The following is a 22,857-nucleotide window of genomic DNA, read 5'->3' as shown; positions in this document are numbered from 1 at the left end:
CTCCTTGTCCAGTGAATAGTATTGCAGCCACATAACAATCCCTGGATGAGCTCCACCATCTATTTTTCTACAAAAAGGACCCCTGTTTATATGTCTTTTTTTGTTGAGTTGTTTAACTATTTTTAATACTGCTTTTAAAGTTTTACATTTTTAATGTTTGCCACCTTGGGTATTTGGGTGGAATGGTGGCATTGTTTTAAATAAATAACATTAGCAGGCAAAGCACACCTAATCCAATCAGGCAAAGCACACCTAATTCACCTGCTTTTGTCATTCAACAGCTGAAATCACTCTACTCTCCAGTTAGCTCAGGAGTGGCCAAACTTGCTTAACATAAGAGACAAATAGAATATCAGATGTTTGAGAGCCACAAGACATGAACAAATATTACACATCTTTCTAAAACTCTTAGTATTTTCTTTGCACAAAGATAAGATACATATGTATGCACTTTACAACAGGACCATGCTAGAAGGAGACTTAAAACCCTGGAAATAACATTTCCCATAAGACCAGCATATGGAAAGTTAAGGGATTATTTTTTTTGCACTAATGGGAGAAGGAAATGCACATGTACCATATAAATCACTGACCACCATTTGCATCATTATGCATCTCTTTTTGCTGTGACACCAAGATTGGTAAATACAGCTCCTACAAGAGCTATGAAACTAAGGGGGAAACCCTACACTGCCTTCTTAAATTCCATCCCTCCTTCCAGTAGCTCCCTTGGCTCTTGAGCTCTCCCTGCTTTAGGTCTCCGAGCGACCTCTGTGATGGAAAAGAGCTTGCTAGCTTGCCTATTTTCCCCGCCTTTCCCCACTTTACACAAGGCAGAAATGGTCACCTACCTATGGATCAGTGCTCAGAGACTGACTGAGGTCCCAATGCTAAGCATGCTTACTTGAGAGTAACCTGTATTAAGATCCTCCTGGACCTCTGGGAGCTGCACAGTATGTGTGAAAGAGCCGCACAGGGCTCCTGAGCCGCAGTTTGGTTACCCCGTTCCAGCTGTACCTGAAGTGATCAGTGTCTCATGAAAGCTTATACTCTGTCACCAATTTTGTTAGTTTTTAAGGTGCTACTGGACTTAAAAACAAGGAACCTTTTTGTTAAGCCTTCCTCCCTTTGGTCTTTTTTTAATTACTATGTGACAATAAAATGTAGCAGAAAATGACAATGAAGCCGGAATCTGTTTCTGCAGATTCTCTTAAGTATTATTGGCAGAGTGCACTTTGGCATTTACAACTGAAGGCAGCTAATTTAAATTTACAACTGAGCCGAGAACTAGAAAGCACTTCATGAAAAAGAAGAATAAGACAAACCATGGGCTTTTCCATGACCGCTGTCCTTCAGTTGCTAATTTAGACACATCCATTCTACAGAAGTGAAATTGTATGGAACAGGTATACAAAAAAGCTGTCAGTTTTATTTAGCTGGCCCTATGTTTGTTCACTAGTAGACAAAATCCCACTGTATTCATTGGAATTTATTTGCAGGTAAATATGTGCAGGATTGCATTCTTATGGGGTGAGCAGCTCACATCTATTCTAAGGACAAAAGCTACACTACTGTGTATGCCTAACCATTTTTCTTAAGGTATCACAATAGCTACTCTAGGGTTGCCAATCCCCAGGTGGGGGCAGAGGATCCCCCGGTTTGGAGGCCCTCCCCCCCCCCCCCCGTTTCAGGGTCGTCAGAAAGCGCGGGGAGGGAAATGTCTGCTGGGAACTCTATTATTTCCTAGGGAGATTTATTCCCATAGAAAATAATAGAGAATTGATCCACGGGTATCTGGGGCTCTGGGGAGCTGTTTTTTGAGGTAGAGACACCAAATTTTCAGTATAGCATCTAGTGCCTCTCCCCAAAATACCCCCCCAAGTTTCAAAAAGATTGGACCAGGGGGTCCAATTCTATGAGCCCCAAAAGAAGGTGCCCCTATCCATTATCTCCTATGGAGGGAAGGCACTGAAAAGGGGTGATGGCCAGAACTCCCTTTGGAGATCAATTATGCTTGTCACAGCCTTGATTTTGGCTTCACCCCCAAAGTCTCCTGGCTCCACCCCCAAAGTCCCCAGATATTTCTTAAATTGGACTTGGCAACCCTAAGCTACTCATATTTTGATTGGTTAAGAAAATGCAATGAACTAGGCTGACATACGTCTCTATGGTAACAAAGTAAACATACACTTTAAAAGAGGCTGTTGCAGTTGGAAGGCTGTGGTGTTTGAGTTGAGCACATAGGGTAGTAGAATGGCTTTCTTTGGATTAACTTATGTGGGCTACCAGGAACCTTTTCAACAAAAAAAACTACAGTTAGCAAAATATGAAGTACCAGGTAAGAAATTTCCAGAAATGTTTACTCAACAGAAAACGTAGCTGATTTCAACCCTGGGATACAACAGCAGTAACTGTTCTTTGGGTATAACTACAGTAAACCCTTCAACCATTTTGACATTTATTTATTTTTATTTGATGGGCTTTCTATTCCACCAAGTCAGGCTCAGGGTGGGTTACAAGCATAAATAAATTACGTCACATTAAAACCATTAAAATGCACAATATACAACATACAAAGTATAAAACAACAAAATGGCAATGTCTCCCTGAGTCATTTGCAGCTTCGTCCTATTCTCCTATTAGCTTTAATAGCCTTGGGTTATTTCTAAACTAAACCTGAAATTAAGCAAAGGATTTGGGATACTGAACTCCAGCACCATATAAATTTTGCTGCAAAATACCATCATTTCAGGAACAAGAAATTGGTGTTGTCAGACTATCTAAGTAGTTTATTGATTTCCAAACATAGGATAGCATTTATTCTGGTCCATCTTAATGCCCTTCCACACATCTTATTAGAAAGGATATAACCAGGGTGTGTCACTAAAGGGATAGCATTTATGTTCCTTCTCTACTGGGGGGTAATTGAAATACCTAGACATCTGCTTCTGCACTGTCTCCTCTATAATGACCTTAGATATATATTTGTCACACCCATCTTCCAAAAACGCTGCCAAAAATCCCAAGATCGGAGGAATGGTATATCTCCTTTCTTATTGCAAACCTTGAATCAGAAACATTGGATAGAGTTCCAGAGTCTATTAAGGTACAGTGTTGATTCAGTGACACGTATTGCTTTTTATATATATTTTAATGGAAGACTATGTGTGTGTGTTTATCTATGTATATGTGTCTATGTAAAACCACTCTGTTAATGTATGTTTTATTCTGCTGGTTTATGACCATAAACAATGATCAATTGATTGAATATTGGCTGGTATATTCACTACCCCAAGTCAAATTCCAACTGTCACTAGGGAAATCCATGTTTGTGAAAGCAGAAGTGTCCGCCCCCCCAATATCTAGACTTTGATAGCTAGTTTTCTTGGTATCTTGGGTTCAAAGTTAAAAGGGAAAAAAATCTAACCTGACTACTATAACCTTCACTACAATAATGTTCTAGAGCAGGGGTGTCGAACTCATTTGTTATGAGGGCTGAATCTGACATGAGACCTTGGGGGGGCCGGGCCATGTCGGGTCGGGCCATCTGTGTACCTATTTAAGATTAGTTAGCAGAGATATAAATTTTATAAAGAACACAGACAAACACAAATATATATTTAAAAAACTTAAAACATGCTTAAAAACGTTAGCACTCATTGGTCCTAAGGATGCTTTCTTTATATTTCTCCCATGGGATCCAGGGAACTGTGCAAAGGAAGCTCTGGCTCTTTCCTTCCTTCCCCAGGGGACTGTGTGGGGAGAAGCCACAGCCAATGAAGAAAATAGAGGTTTTGTTCTGTAGCTCCTGAGCAATAGAGCAAGCTTTGCAAAGCAGCTGTTATGCAGAAGGAAGCTAGAGAGAGGGAGAAGGAAGCAGATAAGAGCAGTTGCTCAGGGGCCTGATAGAAGCCCTGTGGGGGCCTAATTCGGCCCCCGAATTGCATGTTCAACATCCCTGTTCTAGAGTCTAGATCAGTTTTCATTTGGATTGCATTTAATATGGTATGCTAGTTGGGGGTAAAAATGCATCTAGTATAAAACCAGCAGACTTCCAGTATTGCTTTATGTTCCAGTTCTTCTTTATGGGGGAAAAAGAAAACCCTAAGAGGTAGATAGTTGTTGAGGGACACTATTTACAAGTGGAGCTGGTAACAATATTCTAAAAGGACACAGATCTAAAAGCTCTGTGAAGTAGCAGGCCCAGTGACAGACTGTCCCAGATCCAGTTTGGAGCAAGGAAATAAACAGGCAGGTTTTAGCAGGCAAGCAAGAAGGTAAGTGGCATTTGCACACACATGCATACACCCATACACCTCAGTTTTAATATAAAATTATTTCAAGATAGGCTAAGTGAAAAGGGTTAAAATAGTAAGGAGGGCAAATAATTAAATACCTTTAGGTACTAACATCTTCTAATTTCTTAGTATTGTAGCTGCTCAAATGACTCAGGTGTAGCTAATTTTAGTTTTAGGCAGGCTCAGAGGTTCTGGGTTAGTTTTACTGCAATATGGGAAAGGTTAAACAGGGTCAAATGAAGGACAAGGATTAAAACTGAGGGCACAGGACTAATTTATGCTCGAATGTCACTTTTGAACTTCATTACACCTGTAGATTAAAGTACTAATACCAGAGGCTAGGGATAGTTCACAGATAAGGCAAAACCTTAGGCAGGTTTTTGTAATAGCAAAAAAGGGGGATGGACAGTTCTGGTCACTGCACCTAAATAAGATACTAACTATAGCATTGGGGAAAGGGCATCTGAAATGATTAAGGGGATGGAACACCTCCCTATGAAGAAAGATTAAAGAGGTTAGGGCTCTATAGCTTGGAGAAACTGTGATTGAGGAGTAACATAATAGAGGTTTACATAATTATGCATAGAATAGAGAATGTAGAGAAAGAAGTACTTTTCTCAGTTTCTCACAGTATAAGAACTCATGGGCACTCAATGAGCAGTCGGCTTAGAACAAATAAAAGGAAGTACTTCTTCACCCAAAGAGTAATTAACACATAGAATTAACTGCCACAGGGTGGTGGCTACATGCATAGGCAGGTTCAAAAGGGGATTGGATAAACACATGAAGGTGCATCAGTGGCTGTTAGTCACAAGGTACAAATGGAACATTCTGTCTGGGGCAGTGATGCTCTGTATTCTTGGTGCTTGGGGGGCAACGGTGGGGGGGCTTCCTGAGTTATGTCCCTGTTGGTGGGCTTCCTGGTGGCACTTGGTTTTGGGCTATCTTTTTTGAGGTGCGATGACCAGAACTGTACACAATATTTCAAATGGGCAACCTGCTGGATGGTGAGGCTACAGGTGAGTGAAGGGCACCTAGGACTGAATGAAATGCCCTCTGTATTCTCCCCTTCCTTTTCCTGGGGTTGAGCATCTGCTGCTTCATGTGAGCAAGGGACTGGCTTTGGGTGTCCATGGGGAGACAATGCTGGGGCCTTCCTGTTAAAAAAAAAGCCCTGGTAATGACTAATGATGTTACTTATATTAAGAATCCCACTGTCCTCCATCTTTCTCAAATGTTATAATAGCACTGATGCCATGAAATAATGGGTTAGTGGAGCACTTTCAGCATTGAAATAACTAAATAACATGGGGGCCAGCTATGTGGCCACAGAAGATGCATGGAAATTTTTTGCATTCCTCTGTTTCGGCATCCCCTTGTGATCTTCGAGGATCATTCCTGGCCAGTTGCTGGACCTGCACAAAGGAAAAGCTGTGTGGGTGGAGATGCTGGAGTGAGGCTGAGGGAGAGAGTGAAATCACCACCTACCTTCTATGTCTCATTATGGGACTTGCACTTGTGGTAAACACAAAAGGGCCAGTTTCACTCCCTTCTGTCTCTGCCCTGCAGTGCTTCAACCCATACAGAGCACCATACAGGTCCCACAATTCCAAAAATTACCTTTCTGGAGGTTGGAAGGGGCTGATGAAACTGAGGGAAACATGGCAAAAATAAGAGCTCCATACCCACATGATTGGATAAAGACAATTATAATTACTAGTAAAGTTGTAGTATGAGCACAGCCAAGTAAGGTTTTTCATTTTTAAAACTTGTGTATACATTTGAAGTGGCTTTTGGCAAAAGAGTAAGTAGAGTTTTAAGTAACAGCTTGAGCAAGGACTGCCAGTGGCCATATTTGTTTAGTAGAAGATGTCTTTGTAATTGTACCAATCTTTACCTTGTTCAGGTTGCTAATCCTGTTCCTGAAATTTTAGTCTTATAGCAATTCCTTCCTATCAATTCCTTGTTCAGGTTGCTAATCCTGTTCCTGAAATTTTAGTCTTATAGCAATTCCTTCCTAGTTGAAGTTTTATTAATGCTAATCCCTTTCTCTCTGGCCACCAGAGGGAGGGGGGGAAGGCAGGCTCTGATGTGAACCTGGTCTCCCTTTTCTACAACTTGGCCTGTATGAGAGGTCTTTAGTCAGGCCTCATTTTGGGCAGGAGCTCACAGGAGCAGAAGTTGGAACCACTAAATTTTATTGTGCTCTTTCTTTCTTACACACCCACACCAGCAAATACTTGCTTCTGTGCTCCATTGTTCAAACCCTGTGAGAATTCTGCTGAACTTTCTAATATTTTTCCCCCCACAAAAATTGGGGAAATAACCAAAACCTATAAAGCAGACAGATGGAAATCTTCATCATGCCACTGTGGCCACATAGGAGAAAGTAATTTTAAAAGTATGATGGGAGTAAAGTTTTATTATGACAATTATAATTTAAGAAGCATTTTAAGGTAGATGCTGAGCTGATATAATTTAGTGCCCCATTTGGTAATGTCAGAGGTGTGTGTGGCATATTCAAATAAGTTGTGCTAATAAGCTCCAGCACCTTTTTTTCTATGATATGACCCCTGTCCATAGCTAGCCAGGGGCTCATGGGGCCTGGCACCCTGACAGGTTTTTGGGACCCCTCACTCCCATCCCAGGGCTATGCCCCTCCTGTGTGATTTACACTGCATGGGAGGGACTTTCAGGAGCAGCCAATGCCCCTCTCATGCCATTTAAATCATGCAGGAAGAAGAGGAATGGCCCCCAGCCTTTCCAGCTTTCTGCACTCACCCCCATGGGCCCCTCCCCAGAGGCTCCCTCCCCCATGGCCCCTAGCTACAGGGCTCTCTTCCTTTGTCAGGTAGGCTTAGGCTAGAGTGACAAAAAAGAGTTAATCGTTCTTAAAGCAGTTCTTGGATTGTACCATTAGACTGCAGCATGGAATGGTGCTAGAATGCCTAGAACACTAGACATAGGGGATGTCTAGTGTAGCAGTTTTTCTGACATGTTTTGACTTTTGGGATTTCTTTTACATATTTGAAATGTGATACAAGATAGTGTAAGGAGCTCTCAAAAGCAGGTTCACATCAGTCAAAGACCTGTAGATTACTGCCTATTGATCATATGATCAGTTTATTTGATACATAAGCTGAAGTTATTAACTACATTTTGGCTGAGTTTCAAAAGCTTGATCTGCAGACCCCTTAAATTTGCATCCCACCATTCATTGGAACTCAGAAGGATGTACTTGGGGATTCCAGGCAGTCTCTCATTCAGATGCCAGCTCAGCCCTGCTTAGCTTTGGCTTAGGAACATCAGGCATATCCAGTCCAGATACCCTGCCATGATAATAAAAGAGACTTGTTCATCTGCTTTGCACTTTACCCTGTGATTTCTTGCCTTCCAGGACGCACTTAATGTTTTCCTCCTCCCTCCTATCCATCCTCAGTAGGAACACCACAACCCAAACTGGACTTTTTCTACCCAAAACTGCCACCTATAGGAGCTGGAGGATATGATGGCACAGAGCACCGTGGTAGCAACTGCAGGTATCGAGAGGCTGTCAGACGGAGACAGCTCAAGAAATGTACGTTAAAAAAATTCCAAGGGCGGGTGGGTAATACAAAGGGCTCAAAAGCGCAAGGGCCTCTCCAGGATTTCTGAGAATGTAGCCCACCTTTGTGAATGAGGCATAGTGTGGGCTCAGTGGTAGAGTGTCTGGTCTCAGGTTCAGTCCCTGGGTCTCAAAGCTCTGGTAGTAAGTGCTGAAAGACATCTTCTGGAGACCTGCTACCAGTCAGAAAAGACCATACTGATCATGACAGACAAGTGCCCTGATACAGCTTCACGCATACAGTCAGTACAGCGACAGGTAGCAAGGACTTCTAAGTTAGCAGCAACTGTGTATAGGAAAAACTTAGATTAAAAAATACTATGAGGCAGCAGAAGATGGGTTCAAAAGAATTTATCTGGATTCTCTGAACTGACATGTGCCACAAGGATCTAAGCAGAAGCTAGGGAACAGCTCCTTATGGCACCTTATCAGTCATCTGGCAAACTGCATTACATTTGTTTTCTAAAAAATCTTCATTGCCTTTCATCAGCTTGGCAGAAGACACTTGCAGTAGGCTGTTCTTGGCTAGTGGAAGCTACTTTGTCTGAATCCTTTTATCCTACAATCACAAGATCAGTAGGGATCAGTAGTGCTGTTAAGTCTACTTATGCCTCACCACTTGGTTTGTCGTTTCCCTGAAATTCCACCTAAATTCTCCTAAGTACACAGCACATGTGTAGTCTAAGGCTGTTATGCTTGCATGGAGTAAATATAGGAGTAAACCCATGGAACAAGTTTGTATTGGTTTGCAAAGTTAATATTCCCTCTTCTCCAAAAGTTCTACCCTGGAAGGTGTTGCTTTTCCAAGAGGCAAAGAGATTATTTTTTCCCAATGAATTTGAGGACAATAAGCACACCAGAAGTAAAGCAAAAGGCTTTTATTTAAATCTCTGTGATAGTGAGATATCAAGAATTAACAAAGAAGAAGATATCAAGAATTAATAAAGAATATACCCATGCCCCTTCAGCTGCAGGAACCCAGCAGACTCCAGATGTTGGCTGGTGTGCTCAATGCTGCACTGCTGTTGAGCCTGAGCTGAGCTTTGGGGGGGGGGAGTAGTTATCTGGAACTTGTATATTATTCTAGATGGGGGGGGGGGGTTGGGGGGGGAGGGTTGTGTGTGCATGTCATCTCTATACCTAGCCTTGGAAAGGAGTTATACACTCCAGGGCAACTGATCTGATACAGAGAATTCCCAAACTCCCCAGGAGGAGATTGGATTTATACCACACCCTTCACTCAGAGTCTCAGATCAGTTTACAGTCTCCTTTCCCTTTCTGTCCTCCCAACAGAGACACTCTGTGACATAGGTGGGACTAAGAGCACTCTTTCAAGAACTGTTCTTGAGGGAGTAGCTCTGAGAGAACTTCTGACTGACCCAAGGGCACACCAGCAACTGCATGTGGAGGAGTGGGGAATCAAACACAGTTCTCCTAGATTAGAGTCCTTGCTCTTAACCACTACACCAAACTGGTTCTCTAAATATCTAAACAACCACTCCCCATGTGCATTAGTGAAAGACGTTTAGCAAAGAAAAGATACTTTCGGGTGAGGCAGCAGGTCAGGGTGTCAAACTATATTGAGCTCCTCATGTCACACTGGCATATAGTATACCGTCATACTGTTCCATGTATTGCTCACCATTAATTTATTCCATCTCTTTAGTCCCTTAAGAAACAGTTGGAGAATTTTTAATTTTATGGATCCCAAGAAACCCAATTGAATTGGTCAGTTTGCCAGATGACTGAAAATGATAATCATCATTTTTATAGGTTAGATGGGCAGTCTAGAAATTAAAATTAAATAAACACTTTTTAGAGACCTCCAGCACCAGTAACCCCTTCAGATCTGACTTGCTAACAGGGCATCTTTGGGCACAAATAAAATCTGTGTCTGACCACTATCTCCTTTTTTTTTTTCAAAACAATTTTTATTTTAAATATAATGTTTGTAAACAGAGAATAACATTGTTACAATAATGCCTTGATTTTCATTCCACATACATACCGTTATATAAAATAAAGTTATACAGCTATAGAGTGATCACGAGAAAAGAATACTCTTGTGGATAACCCGTTGGTTAAGTGAAGAAGAAAGAGTGGTGTCAACCTCTATCCTATCCAGAATTGGATACCACTTTGCATAGAAATCGTTAGCTGCCTTTATCGGGTCTATGGTGTCTATGTCGGCTGTGATTTTCTCCATCGTGATGAGGTCCCAAATTTTGAGGATCCAATTATCTATGGACAGATTGAGCTTAGATTTCCAGTTCAGGGCTATTATGTTTTTGGCTGCAGTTATAAGCGAGATAATAAGGGATAGTTTGGATCTTGTAGCCTTTACAGGATGCCAATCATTTAGAATGATGGTCTCTACTTGTCTTGGGATTGTAGTTCCGGAGATGTTTTCTACCTGGGTAATAACCTTTTGCCAAAAAGAGTTGACAATCGGGCAGTCCCACCAACAGTGTAGTGATGAAGCTTGCATGCCACAATTACGCCAACAAAGTGGGGAATAGTTAGTGTCGATACTGGCGAAGTGCAAGGGAGTGCGGTACCATCTTGACATAATTTTGTAGTTCTGTTGAAAAATTGCTATTGATTTGGTCTTGCAGACTTCTGATTCCCATATGGCTTCCCATTGTGTGTTGGTAAGTGTGAGTTTGCATTCTTTGTGCCATTTTTCGCAGTAGGATGGTAGACTGCTACAGACCTGCTGTAGTAGAATGCATCTTTGGGCACAAATAAAATCTGTGTCTGACCACTATCTCCTTGAAATTTCAGTCATCATTCACAAAATGCCACTGTAGGTGTTGGTTGATTCTTACTGCCATGCCTGTGTGGCAACTTCGTATGAATAGAGGGGCTGGTGGGTAAGAGAACTGGGTTCAGCTGGAACCTGGTAGCTCTTCATGCCCAAGATTGGGAAATAAATAAAAGGGGATGTGATTGTAGGTGGGAAGGCTAACAGAACAAACTCTCTCTGCTTTTCTAGACCCCAATCAAGTCTACAGGGTACCAATGACCTGTGGACAAGATATTGGCTGGTGGCTGCCAAGTGACCCATCAGTCAAGCCAGAAGATGCCATACCATGGATAAAAGCGGAAAGGCATTCTCTGAAGCAGACCACCATAACCAAGTGAGCATGAAATAGAGGCAGAGAATGAGCCCTTCGAGTCAACTATACCCTTTCAACAAGACCGAGTTAAGGTGTTGCAGTGGATGCTGCCAACAAGAATGGCCATCCTAATCTCTTCTCTGTCTCTCTCTAGCAATGTCTAGGAAAGGAATACAAGATCATTGGGTTCAGGTTCCTCACCACCCCCACTCAATAGCTACTACAGGCAACAGGCAGGGAAAGTCTTAACAGCAGTGTCCCGTTACATGTCATTTTGACTGAGGAGTCACAAAGAAGAGAGACAGAGTTGCCAGATGTACATTTGTAGTGTCTAGATTTGACACACAAGAATGCAAAGAAATTAAACTAGCATCTGGAAATTAGAGTTAAAGAAATTACACTGGCATAAATAAATATGGGGAGCTGTATTGGACAACAGTAGTCTCCCTGCACTATCATGTCTCTGAACATTGGGAGGTGGAAAGTGCCAGCAAGTCGCAACTTACTTTCAGTGACCCATAGAGTTTTCAAGGCAGGAGATGAACAGAGGCGGTTTGCCATTGTCTGCCTCTGTACAGCAACCCTGGATTTCCTTGATGGTTTCCCATCCAAATACTGAACAGAGCAAACCCTGGTTAGCTTCCAGTATCTACCAAGACTGAACTAGCCTAGGCTATCCAGGTCAGGGGCAATAAACGTTATTTACATATTACATACAATTCCATATTAAGCCTTGCTTTTTCTCTAACAAGAACCCAAAGCAGCTGATAATATAATTCTTGCCTTCTCCAGGACCAGCCTTCTAGTATTTGACAAATGTATAAAACTGAGGCCTAATGTCCATAGGTGTGATGGCAAACGTGTCTGGACTGTACCCCCTTCATATTGCAGGTTGGGCTGCATGTTATATTCCTCTGTGGAAGAGTAAGACGACTTTTTAAAAAAGTTGTACTGCTCTTCAGTAAATCTCTCAACTGGGATGAAGTAAAGTTTGATCCTTAATTAAAATGTAATGTATGCCAAAATTAGGGGTGGCAGGCATGTTACCTTGTTGCAGTAAAACCAAAGTGACCTGGACATATTTACCTGGAGCATCTTAAAGGTTAACCTGTTCGGTGTGGCGTAAGTTTTCACAGGCCAGCGCCTTCATCAGATGTTCACAGTAGCAACCTTAGATGATAAACATACCTATTCTGGGCACAAAAAGGAAATATGGGGTGAGGGGAGGGACATTGTTTCACCAAGTGATATCCAAACAGAGGAGATTGTGCAGAACACAAGTGAAAGTGAGATTCAATCAAAAAGGTAATCAAAAAGATAAAAGATCCAGCCTGAGTGGGTGTGGTCTCCCAGGGTAATGAATTGGTGCAGCAAGATGAATAATGCACTTAAACACCTACAGCCACATCCCTCTTGAATCTTGCATATGAATGCTGATTCCAAAGATTCAGGTAATTGGTTAGTATGTGGTACTGAGCTGTTTCATGTTAGTTTGTTTCCACTGGGCAAAAATATGGAGAAGTGAAGGATACCTCTTATCTGATAAAGGGAACTTTGACTCTAGCAGGGATGCCAACTCATTTGTTGTGAAGGCTGGATCTGACATAAATGTAATAAATAAATAAAAAAGCAGAGATACAAACTTTTGGTGCATTCACTCTACACTAAATAATGTGTTTTACATCCAGATTTTTACTGTGTAAGAAAAAGAAAAATCTGGATATGAAACACAATTTAGTGTAAATGCACCATTTATAAAGGATACAGACAAAAACAATTAAATATATTATTTTTAACTTAAAATACAAACATGCTTAAAGCTCTTGCAACGTTAAAATCTTAAAATGGAAAGGTGGAGAATAGTGGGATTTGGCAATGCACTTTTTAAAATAAAGCAAGAAAAAGAACAACGATCACAGAAGAAACTTAATATATTAACTAAAAATATAAAATGCTCTGAGCATGGGAAGATGTGAAATAGCTGGGGCATTTCAAGCTACTTCCCCCTCCCCTCCAGTCTACTCTGATTGGCAATGGATCTCCAATGTAATATCCCCCTTTGGCTGTGGGTTCCTAGGTTAGAGTACTCACTTGGTACCAGTTTTCAGATCTGTTCAGCAGAGTCAAGCTGGCTCAAAGTATCATCTCTTTATTTGCGAGGCCACTCTAGCAGGGAACAGCTTCAGCTGGCCATACAAAACACTGGAAAGTGAAACTACTTGAGCTCAACTCCATTGAAATACATTGCAGCACAGACAAAGTTGCAAGGAAAATGCAGAACAGATTTTCCATTAAGCTCTCTGGGCTCAGATAGACTACTCTGGGAGTATTTTATCTGGGCACAGAAACCTTAATGGAAAATCCATTCTGCATTTTCTTTGCAGCTCTGGAAGCCCAGAAGAGGTTCCTGCTGAAGCAGGCAAAGACAAGGCAGAAGGATGTGGAAACTAGGCTTGGAGCTTCAAAGGGTGAGGACAGGAGGGGGGAGAGGAAGGCGAAAAGTGCTGCAGGCCTATTAAAGTCCTGAGTGGGTCAGTTGTGACCCATGTGCTGTAAGTTTGACACCCCTGCTCTAAAAAGCTCTTTCCCTGAAAATCTTGCTGATTTTGGTGCTACTGAACTTGAATCTATCTCTTTTTTGCAGTTGATCTCTGTATCAACCAGCTCACACATTTTTGTCTTAGCTCAGGGAATATGGCCCCAGAGCAAACTAATTTATGCAGTAGCTCACAAGGTAGTATTTTTGCTCACAAGCCTCCACAGCTTAGAGGGACTATTGCTTGAGGGTAGCAAATGTTACACTCATTTTTAAAAAAGGTATCCAGAGGGGATCAAAAAATCCCAGGCAAATTAGTAGAAACTAATCAGATAAAATTGTTACACACGGAGGGCAAAGCCTGCTGAGAGAAAATCAGCATGGCTTCTGCAAAGGGAAGACCTGCCTCACCATCCTTTTGGAGTTTTTTGAGAAAATGAACAGAGTAGACAATTGTGATCCGGTAGACACAATATACTTGGAATTTCGAAAGGTTTTTGACAGGGTAATCTCACCCAAAAACTCCTGGAAAAATGCATCAGTCATGGGATAAGAGGACGGATTCTGTTATGGATTAAAAACTGGTTAAATGACAGGAAGCAAAAAGTGGGAATAAATGGACAGTTCTCACAATGGAGGGAAGAGAACAGTAGGGTCTCACAAGGATCGGTATTAGGGAGGTTACCATTTAATTTATTCATAAATTATTTGAAACTAGAGGTGAGCAGTGTAGTAGCCAGGTTTGCAGATGACACAAAATTATTCAGGATGGTGAAAACCAAGACTGACTAAAGAGCTCCAAAAGGACCTCTACAAACTGGGTGAGTGTGCAACAAGGTGGCAAATTAAGTTGAATGTTGATAAGTGTAAGGTGATGCACATTACTTCAAGTATAGTCTACTAGTGGGTTCTGAACTTGTTGAGACTGAGAGGGGAAAAGTTCTTGGACTGTAGTGGATAGCTCAATGAAAGTGTCAACTCAGTATTCTGCAGCAATGAAAAAGGCAAACTCCATGTTAGGGATTATTAGAAAAGGAACTGAGAATTAAATGGCCAATATTATAATATCCCTGTATAGATCTATGATGTGGCCTCATCTGGAATACTGTGAATGGTTCTGGTCCCTGTATCTCAAAAAGGATATTACAGAACTGGAAAAAATGCAGAGAAGGGCAACCAAGATGACCAGGTGGTTGGAATGCCTTACTTATGAGGAAAGGCTGACAAATGTTGGACTTTTCAGTTTAGAAACAAGATGACTAAGGGGGGACATGATAGAGATTTATTAAATTATAATTGGAGAGAGCTGACAAAGAGAAAATTTTCCTTCTTATGGCTACTAGCCATTGTGATTGAGATAAACATCTACATTCAGAGGCACTAAACCTCTGAATCCCAGAGTCAGGAGACAACATCAGGTGAAGGCCTTGCTTCTATGCCCTGTTGCTGACCATCCAGAGGAACTGGTTGGCCACTGTATGAGACAGGATGCTAGGCTAGATGGACCACTGGTCTAATCCAGCAGGGCTTTTATGTCCAGCACAGATACTTTCTAAACTTATTTTTTAATTTCTCAGGGCATGCTTATAGTCTGATTCAATTTGATGGCTCAGTGGAGCACTCTGCCCATTTTGTTGTAAATGGTTAATTTATATCCTCTTGCTAGACAAAGAGGGTACAAACAAAAGAAAGGCAGGAGGAAGGGAGTGTTACAAAGAGTTTAAAACAAGACCCAATCTAAAGAGTAATAATTCAGGACTGCGCCCAGTTATGGACAGATAGGTAAAGTGAAATTAACATAAAAATCCACTCAAAGGAAGTGCAGGGTGTAACATGGTGACCAAATCTATAATATACTGGGTTCAAAGCATGAGAATGCCCAAGAGATAGTGAGTTCAGCTCTTTACTCAGTGATTCAGCATAGTGAGATAGGAACAGAACTGTCTGGCAGGACCAAGGGCCCTGCTTATATGCATGCAAACCTCCCCACCCAAAAACCCATTACTCTCATCCCATTACACACAACTATAGGTTAATAGCTGGCCTAACGATCCCTGATGGGCCTCCTTCCTGAATCCAGGTGGCTATTGTTTTAGGGTTTCAAGCTCAGTGGCTATTGTTTTAGGGTCTCAAGCTCAGCCAAGTCGCTGCTGGCCCTAAGGCCAAACTCCAGTTCCAATACATAACAAAATCCAATCAGAAAAATACAAAGACTTTTAGAGGTTTTGATGAACTGTTATCTGTAAAGGGCAGATTGTGCTAAAATATTAGCACTTGTAGTAAGCAAAACATCTCTAATTGTTGTTCTGACTCATGGAAGTTAATGCTGGAATAAATTTTGTTAGACTTTATTAAGGTGCCATTGGACTCCCATTTTATTTTTGCTGCAGCAGACTAACAGGCTAATTTCCCCTCAATAGCTTTCAGTGTAGCAGCATGCAGTTGGCTCCAGGCTCAGTATCCAGTTTAAGGAATTTCAGATTTCAGGAATGATTGGCATGAGAAATACACCCATCCCATCCACTCCCCCCAAGTGTTGAACTAGCTTGCTACAATGTCATCAGAGGTGCAGCAATGAGTTCAGTTTTAGTCTTTGTTTTATATGTTTAGATCCTGCTTGAAATGTTGCAGATGGGAGGATTTTCATCCATGGAGTGTGACCCCCCCACACACACACACACTGTAGTTTGAATTGCCTGCTGAAATGCTGCTCCTTGGGGAGGGGAGATGCCGAGGCATAGCTTGAGGAGTTGGCTGCCTTACTTGGAAGGATTTGGCAACAACTGACCTCCCCTTTCCACTCATGGAATTTTTAGGCAAGATTCCACCCATGTTGAAGAGCTGAAGGCCAGACAACAGGGAAGAAAGTAAAGAAACAGTTTGATGCATGGGAAGCCCAGGTTCAAATTGCTACACAGCCCTGCAGCCAATTGGTGACCTTGAGCCAGTTACAGGATTGGTGTATTAAAACAATTAATTGGTCTTGAGGCAACTTATAACATGATAAAGCAACAAAATCACACAATCCAGTAAGCATAAAAAATATCAATTTACACAAAACTTTAACAATTTCAAGAGGAAAACTCAGAAGAGAGGAGGCCCTCCTCATGTGTTCAAGCAGTTACGCCATAAAAGTCAGGCTGTCCACAAAAAAAAGTACCAGGGCTCAAGCAGCAACATGGTGGACCAAACCTTGGGGCAGGAAGCAAAGTAAACATTGATCAGGTGAATGCAAGTGGCAAATGCATATATTTCAGGAGATGCAGTCCTTGAAATTAGCATAAGCAAAGGGTGGGATGGGATGCCCCTTGTGCACTATACAAAGAGCTTCCTGGCACAAGAGTGGGATAAAAGATGTAATTAGTTATAAAGAACCAGGTGTAGAGGCTGCTAATCATGATAAGGCCAATTGTTTTTCTTTCACAGGAACAGACAAAGGTTTGTTGTACAAAAGGAGATTTAATGTAGTGATAAGGATGCTGCATAAGAAACTGGTTGATAAGGAGAGCAGGTTCCTGTACTATTAGATTTTTATCCCACCCTTTCTCTAAATGAGTTTAGGACAGCATGCATGGTCCCAACCCCCGTGCTGCCATTTTATCCTCACAATAGGCTTGTGAATAAAGTAATAAAGACAGTCACCCTGTTGGCTTCACAGCAGAGGTGGCAATTTGAATTAACCTGGTCTCCCTTTCCTACTCCAGCATTCAAACCACCACACCCACCATATTAGTTGTTCTGTATTACAACCACTATACCTCACATTCAGTTGAAAATGGATTGGATAAATTTCTGAGTGTCTAGGAGCACAGATTATTTTACTTTTTGTGGTGGTAGTAGTATGCACTGATACAGAGTATCAGCACCTTTGGAACAGGCTCTCCAAGTCCTGAGGGGGGAATTGGTGGAATTCAGTGCAACCTGAGTACCAGCCCTGAGGCCCTTAACAACAACACAAACAGTGTTTCAGAATAATAATAGGCCCTTCCTGTTGCACATACAAAGCAAAATATGATCACAGGGATGCTAAGACTCTTCACCTTTAGTACCTTTTTATGAACTAATTTCTTACCCAACTGCAGAATTCAGAGGTCACTACAAAACTATTTGAGTTCAAATATCAGGCCACAATATTTCCAGCATAGATCTCGAAGTGTGCAGCAACTTCTTTCCCCCTGCAAGGATGCCATGCTACCCAAGGGCCCTCACTGTTGCTTGGGAATCATTAGCACCATTGCTTAGTTTAAAAGAGCTGATATAGGATCTGACTTCAATTAGCTGCATGTTTCCCTATGAATTAGCTGACTGAAGACACCTGGGTTATCAGTAACGTTTTGTGGGTGGATTGCCAGTGTCCAGGTGGTACCTGGAGAACTCTCAGAATTACAACTGATTGCAACTTACAGAGAACAGCTCCTGTGGAGAAAATGACTTTGTAGGGTAGACTCTTGGTGTTATACCCCCTCCCCAAATCCTATTGTCCACAGGCTGCACCCCCATATCTCCAGGATTTTCCCAACCTGGAGTTAGCAACTATATGTTGTGGCACTTTAAAGGCACTTTGTCAGTGAGCCCAGTACAGTTGCCTCAAAGAATTACCCTTGCATTACAGCTTGATAGAAATATGCTTCGAGATGCCTTGTGGCACTGTGACGGAACCGGCCCAATTCCGCCTTCAGACCCGGTCCCGTCAACTCCCTATTGAGTCGCCAACTCCTGGAGGGAGATATTTCTCCTCCTGCCACTTGGGCTCGCTGCCACCACCTGCTCAGTCTAGGGGTTCAGATTGAGAGGAACAGGACTCCCAATCCCCCTCTCCAGCTATGAGGCCAGGCCTCAAGGTCCTCTGCCACCCTGTACTTGGGTATCACAGAGACCTCAGCACTTCTTTGGGGAACCCCTGGAGGATTGGCACGTTATCCAACTGCATGCCTTCCCCCTTCCCCGAGGCCCCCTTCATAAAGCAGCGTGGTCTAAACAGTCGGGATCTATGTGGTACAGAGTTTGACTGCCAGCATTCAAAACAGAAAAAATATTTATTTACAAGAGAAAAAGAAAGGGAAAGAAAAAACAAAACAAAAAAAGTTAGCACAGCACAGCACCCGCACAGCAAACAGCATGATAAAGAAAAGGTGTTATAAACGCATCCTACTGTCCCTGGTCTAAACTTGCCCCACCTTGGGGATGACTTACTTGGTCTGACTGCCTGGGGGCCTCACAGGCAGGAGCCCCCATGCTCACCACATGCTCCCTCGAGTGCCACTTGAGAACTGCCTCTCTTCAAATAATTCAAAATGCAAAGAACAAAAGAACTTCCTGCCTCTCTAGGAGGCTTTCCCCCTAGAGTTGCTGGTTTGGCTCTGGAGGGGAGGGGGGGTAGGAGGGAGGCTAGGCCAAAGCCTGCTTAGCAGTTTCATGTTCCCTCCCAATTAAGATGGCGTTTCTCCACACGTCCCCCTCCTTAAATTCTGAGCCGGAGGGGTTGCCTCCTACAGAGGTGACCCCGTAGCAGAATCCAACCAAACAAGGAGAAACCCATTAACCAAAATATTACACAAACATTCAGGTATTTCTCCAATACATGAAGGCTGACATCTTAAGCATCACTATCCTTTCTGGACAGAAAGTCGCATTGCTGCATCCAGAAGGAATGTCCAGTCTTTAAGATGTACTCCTCCATCTCCCAGGACCACCTCTGGAGTTTGGTGTTCTCCCTCAGTTGCTGCTGTTGCTGGGATGAGTGGTCCATCAAAGGAGGAAATTCCTGGCCCCACATATGAGGTTGGAAACTGCCCAGTCCCCACACAGTTGCTTCTTTATCCCTCATTGGTGGAATGTTCCCTCTGTCCACTCTGACCTCCCAGAAAACCACCTCTGGGGCTCTAAACAATTGCTGTCCCAGCTTCTTTTTGTCTCCTTCCTTCCTACCTATATGCAACACCATGGACCTCGCAGAGAATGGCTGTGGCACCTTCACCTGCACCACTTTAACTGCCTTTCCCGTCTTCTCCATAGCCACCACATAAGTAGCATCGTCCAGGTCATCCACAATCATATGGGGTCCCTCCCATTCCACTTTCCGTTCACCAATATGAAGTGGCAGGAAAACCATCACCCTATCCCCTGTCTCAGCTTCTGAGAACTCCACTTTCTGGTCCCTTGCCACCTCACACAGTGGTTCCAGCCTAGGGTCACTTTGAACCTCAGACAGGAACATTCCTGGCTCCCCCAGACTTTCTATCATCTGTTCCTTCAAGCCACCCCTAGTCCCACTGTTTCCAGAAACCTCAGCAAGGCTTTGGCTTGGGTTCTCAGTCCCCTCGGTTGGTTTTTCAGCACTACCCAAATGACCCCCTTCCTGCCTGGAAGGTCCCACAGCTTCCCAGGACTCCTGTCTGCCCTGCTTCAAGACAACCTGTTCTGAGAGAGTCTCGAACGATTCCACTTCCTGACCCACAGCTACTTGGTGAACCGGTTCCAACCTAAGGCCACTCAGGACCCCCTTCTGCAACCACTCCCATTCCCCCAAGCCTTCAGCTATGTGCTCCTCTGAGCCCACATTAGCCTTGCTGCTCTCAGAACCTCCTGTGAAATCTCCACTCTCCACCTCTGTCCCTTCAGGATGCACATCCTTTACGCTAGACAGGTTCCCTTCCTCGCTAGGAACATCCACAGCCTTTTGCTGCACTTGGGGAAAGCTACACCCCTCTTCCCCTTGGGAACAGCCTCCTCCAGGGCTCGAGACAGGCTGGTCCTCCCCCTCCTGGGTGACTGACGTCTCTTCGTCCTCAGTAACCTGGGCTATTTCCCCCTCCCTGGCTGGTTGTGAGGTGGCTTCCCTAAAGTTGCCTTCCTCCTCCCACTTTCCTCTGAGGGTTTGGCTGCAGGTTACAGCATTGATAGAGTACTGGCCAACCAACAAATCCCGGCCCAATAACACTGGAACTGTCTGTTCCTTCCTTACCCCAAATTCAGAATAGGATTTACATTCTTGTGGAGCTAAACCCCTGAACTGCTTTCGGGAATGGTCTGGCCCCAGTTTAAACCTTTTAAATACAGTGGCTTTATAGGCTGCAAAAGTTATCCCCCCATCTTCCATCGGCATGCTGTAATAGATGGCTGAAAGTTCTCCAGTCAGGTTGCTACAGAGGTAAGACATATAGTCTTCCTCTGCAATCCCCCACTGTTTGGCTGCCTTCTCAAAGTTGGAGAGGTATATGGAGGGGTCTTCTCCCTCTTTGTACACTGCAAAGTCTTTGGGGGTGACTTTGATCTTTTTGCTTTGTTCAGCTTCCAGACTTAGCACCTCAAGCTCATGGCGACGTTGCTCTTCCTGCTCCCGTCTGTGGATCTCAGCTCGTCTTTCATCCCTCTCTCTTTCCTCCCGTCTGCGGATCTCATCCCTCTCTCTTTCACTCTCTCTTTCCTCCCGTCTGCGTTCTCGGTCCGCCTCGATACGCATTCTCTCCAGTTCCAACTGTAGCCGCAAGATTGCTTCTGACTGGGTGGGGGCCACTTTTGCAGGTGCCCCTGCATGCTTATGATGCTCCAACAGGAGGTCTTTCATATCTGCTACAGTCATGTTGTCACACTCCAGCTTTTGCTTTGCGCACTCTTCCTGGAGCTGTGGCTCTGTCATCTTCAGGATTTCCAGTCTCTTAGCACGCTCCATCCTAACTAGCTAAACTTTCCCTATTCCAGTTGACCCGAAAATAAAACAAAACCTCTGTTGCTTCCTCTGGGTGCTTGCACGTATCAAAAAAACCCAAAAATGCCTGGCCAATCAAGTTCTCTGTTTGTTCTTATCCCACCGCTGCCGCCAAATGTGACGGAACCGGCCCGATTCCGCCTTCAGACCCGGTCCCTTCAACTCCCTATTGAGTCGCCAACTCCTGGAGGGAGATATTTCTCCTCCTGCCACTTGGGCTCACTGCCACCACCTGCTCAGTCTAAGGGTTCAGATTGAGAGGAACAGGACTCCCAATCCCCCTCTCCAGCTATGAGGCCAGGCCTCAAGGTCCTCTGCCACCCTGTACTTGGGTATCACAGAGACCTCAGCACTTCTTTGGGGAACCCCCTGGAGGATTGGCACCTTATCCAACTGCATGCCTTCCCCCTTCCCCGGGGCCCCCTTCATAAAGCAGCGTGGTCTAAACGGTCGGGATCTATGTGGTACAGAGTTTGACTGCCAGCATTCAAAACAAAAAAAATATTTATTTACAAGAGAAAAAGAAAGGGAAAGAAAAAACAAAACAAAAACAGTTGCATATAAAAAGTTAGCACAGCACAGCACCCGCACAGCAAACAGCATGATAAAGAAAAGGTGTTATAAACGCATCCTACTGTCCCTGGTCTGAACTTGCCCCACCTTGGGGATGACTTACTTGGTCTGACTGCCTGGGGGCCTCACAGGCAGGAGCCCCCATGCTCACCACATGCTCCCTCAAGCGCCAGTTGAGAACTGCCTCTCTTCAAATAATTCAAAATGCAAAGAACAAAAGAACTCCCTGCCTCTCTAGGAGGCTTTCCCCCTAGAGTTGCTGGTTTGGCTCTGGAGGGGAGGGGGGGGGGTAGGAGGGAGGCTAGGCCAAAGCCTGCTTAGCAGTTTCATGTTCCCTCCCAATTAAGATGGCGTTTCTCCACAGGCACCTTAAAAATTAACCCATGTAATGTGTTCACAAAAGCTTTATGGTGCCACAAGACATTTGTTTTGGTTGCTGCAGCTCTGGCATCTGATTATTAATGGTTTCCATAACTAAACACTGTAGCCCTTGGTAAGTTCATACTGGAACATTTTAAGACATTCTGAAGCAAATTTTTATCAGGATATTGTGCAAGGGTATACACTATATTGGAAACCCTAAAAGCACACTTGGTAGACTGCAGAATTAACAGGCAGTGGAAAACTGAATTAATATCCTTGTTCTTTGCTGTAGGTTCGTGGAAAATATGCTGCTCAGAGACCCACTTTTCAGCTTGTTTTGAGAGCTTTGTTTGGAGCCACCACACAAACTCAAGGTGCATGGGATCACCATAGTGGTTGTAAGAGTTGTTGTGCCATTCCCCCAAGTTAAGACCTATAGCACCAGCTGTGCCAATAAAAAGGAGGTCAGTATAGTCTTCTATGGATTTGACTTATCTATTTTGGGGGTACAAAATGGGAGAAATGGGTGGATATATATATGACCGACCATTCATGAACGAGACATTCACCTCAGCCCTGAATGTCAGGCAATTACACCTACCATTACTTACAAATGGTAGTGAGAATTCATACATAACTCTTATCCAGATGTCTCA

At 43.4% G+C, this 22,857-nt stretch overlaps 1 protein-coding gene across 2 annotated transcripts; it reads left to right on the top strand.

The window, feature by feature from the left end:
- The first annotated feature begins 2,205 nt into the window (after positions 1-2,205).
- On the top strand, positions 2,206-22,674 carry SPMIP11 (sperm microtubule inner protein 11). Of its 2 annotated transcripts, none has more exons than XM_060252581.1 (4): positions 2,206-2,338; positions 7,741-7,875; positions 10,898-11,042; positions 22,494-22,674. In XM_060252581.1, the coding sequence occupies exons 1-4, from the start codon at positions 2,254-2,256 to the stop codon at positions 22,540-22,542; spliced, it is 414 nt and encodes a 137-aa protein (XP_060108564.1). In that variant the 5' UTR covers positions 2,206-2,253; the 3' UTR covers positions 22,543-22,674. The 2 variants fall into 2 exon arrangements, with proteins under 2 accessions (XP_060108564.1, XP_060108563.1); XM_060252580.1 differs by having other exon boundaries at positions 7,738-7,875.
- The last annotated feature ends 183 nt before the right edge of the window (positions 22,675-22,857 follow it).

This window comes from Heteronotia binoei, chromosome 13, assembly GCF_032191835.1.
Source record: "Heteronotia binoei isolate CCM8104 ecotype False Entrance Well chromosome 13, APGP_CSIRO_Hbin_v1, whole genome shotgun sequence".
Classification (NCBI taxonomy): Eukaryota; Metazoa; Chordata; class Lepidosauria; order Squamata; family Gekkonidae; genus Heteronotia; species Heteronotia binoei.
The sequence above is the reverse complement of the archived record's forward strand: the minus strand, read 5'-3'. Positions and strand labels throughout refer to the sequence as shown.

Coding starts and splice junctions, on each gene's coding strand:
- SPMIP11 (XM_060252580.1), top strand. CDS start 2,254: ATGGCTTTCTTTGGATTAACTTATGTGGGCTACCAGGAACCTTTTCAA. Junction 2,339..7,737: donor AGCAAAATATGAAGTACCAG/GTAAGAAATTTC, acceptor ATCCATCCTCAG/TAGGAACACCACAACCCAAA. Junction 11,043..22,493: donor AAGCAGACCACCATAACCAA/GTGAGCATGAAA, acceptor TCTTTGCTGTAG/GTTCGTGGAAAATATGCTGC.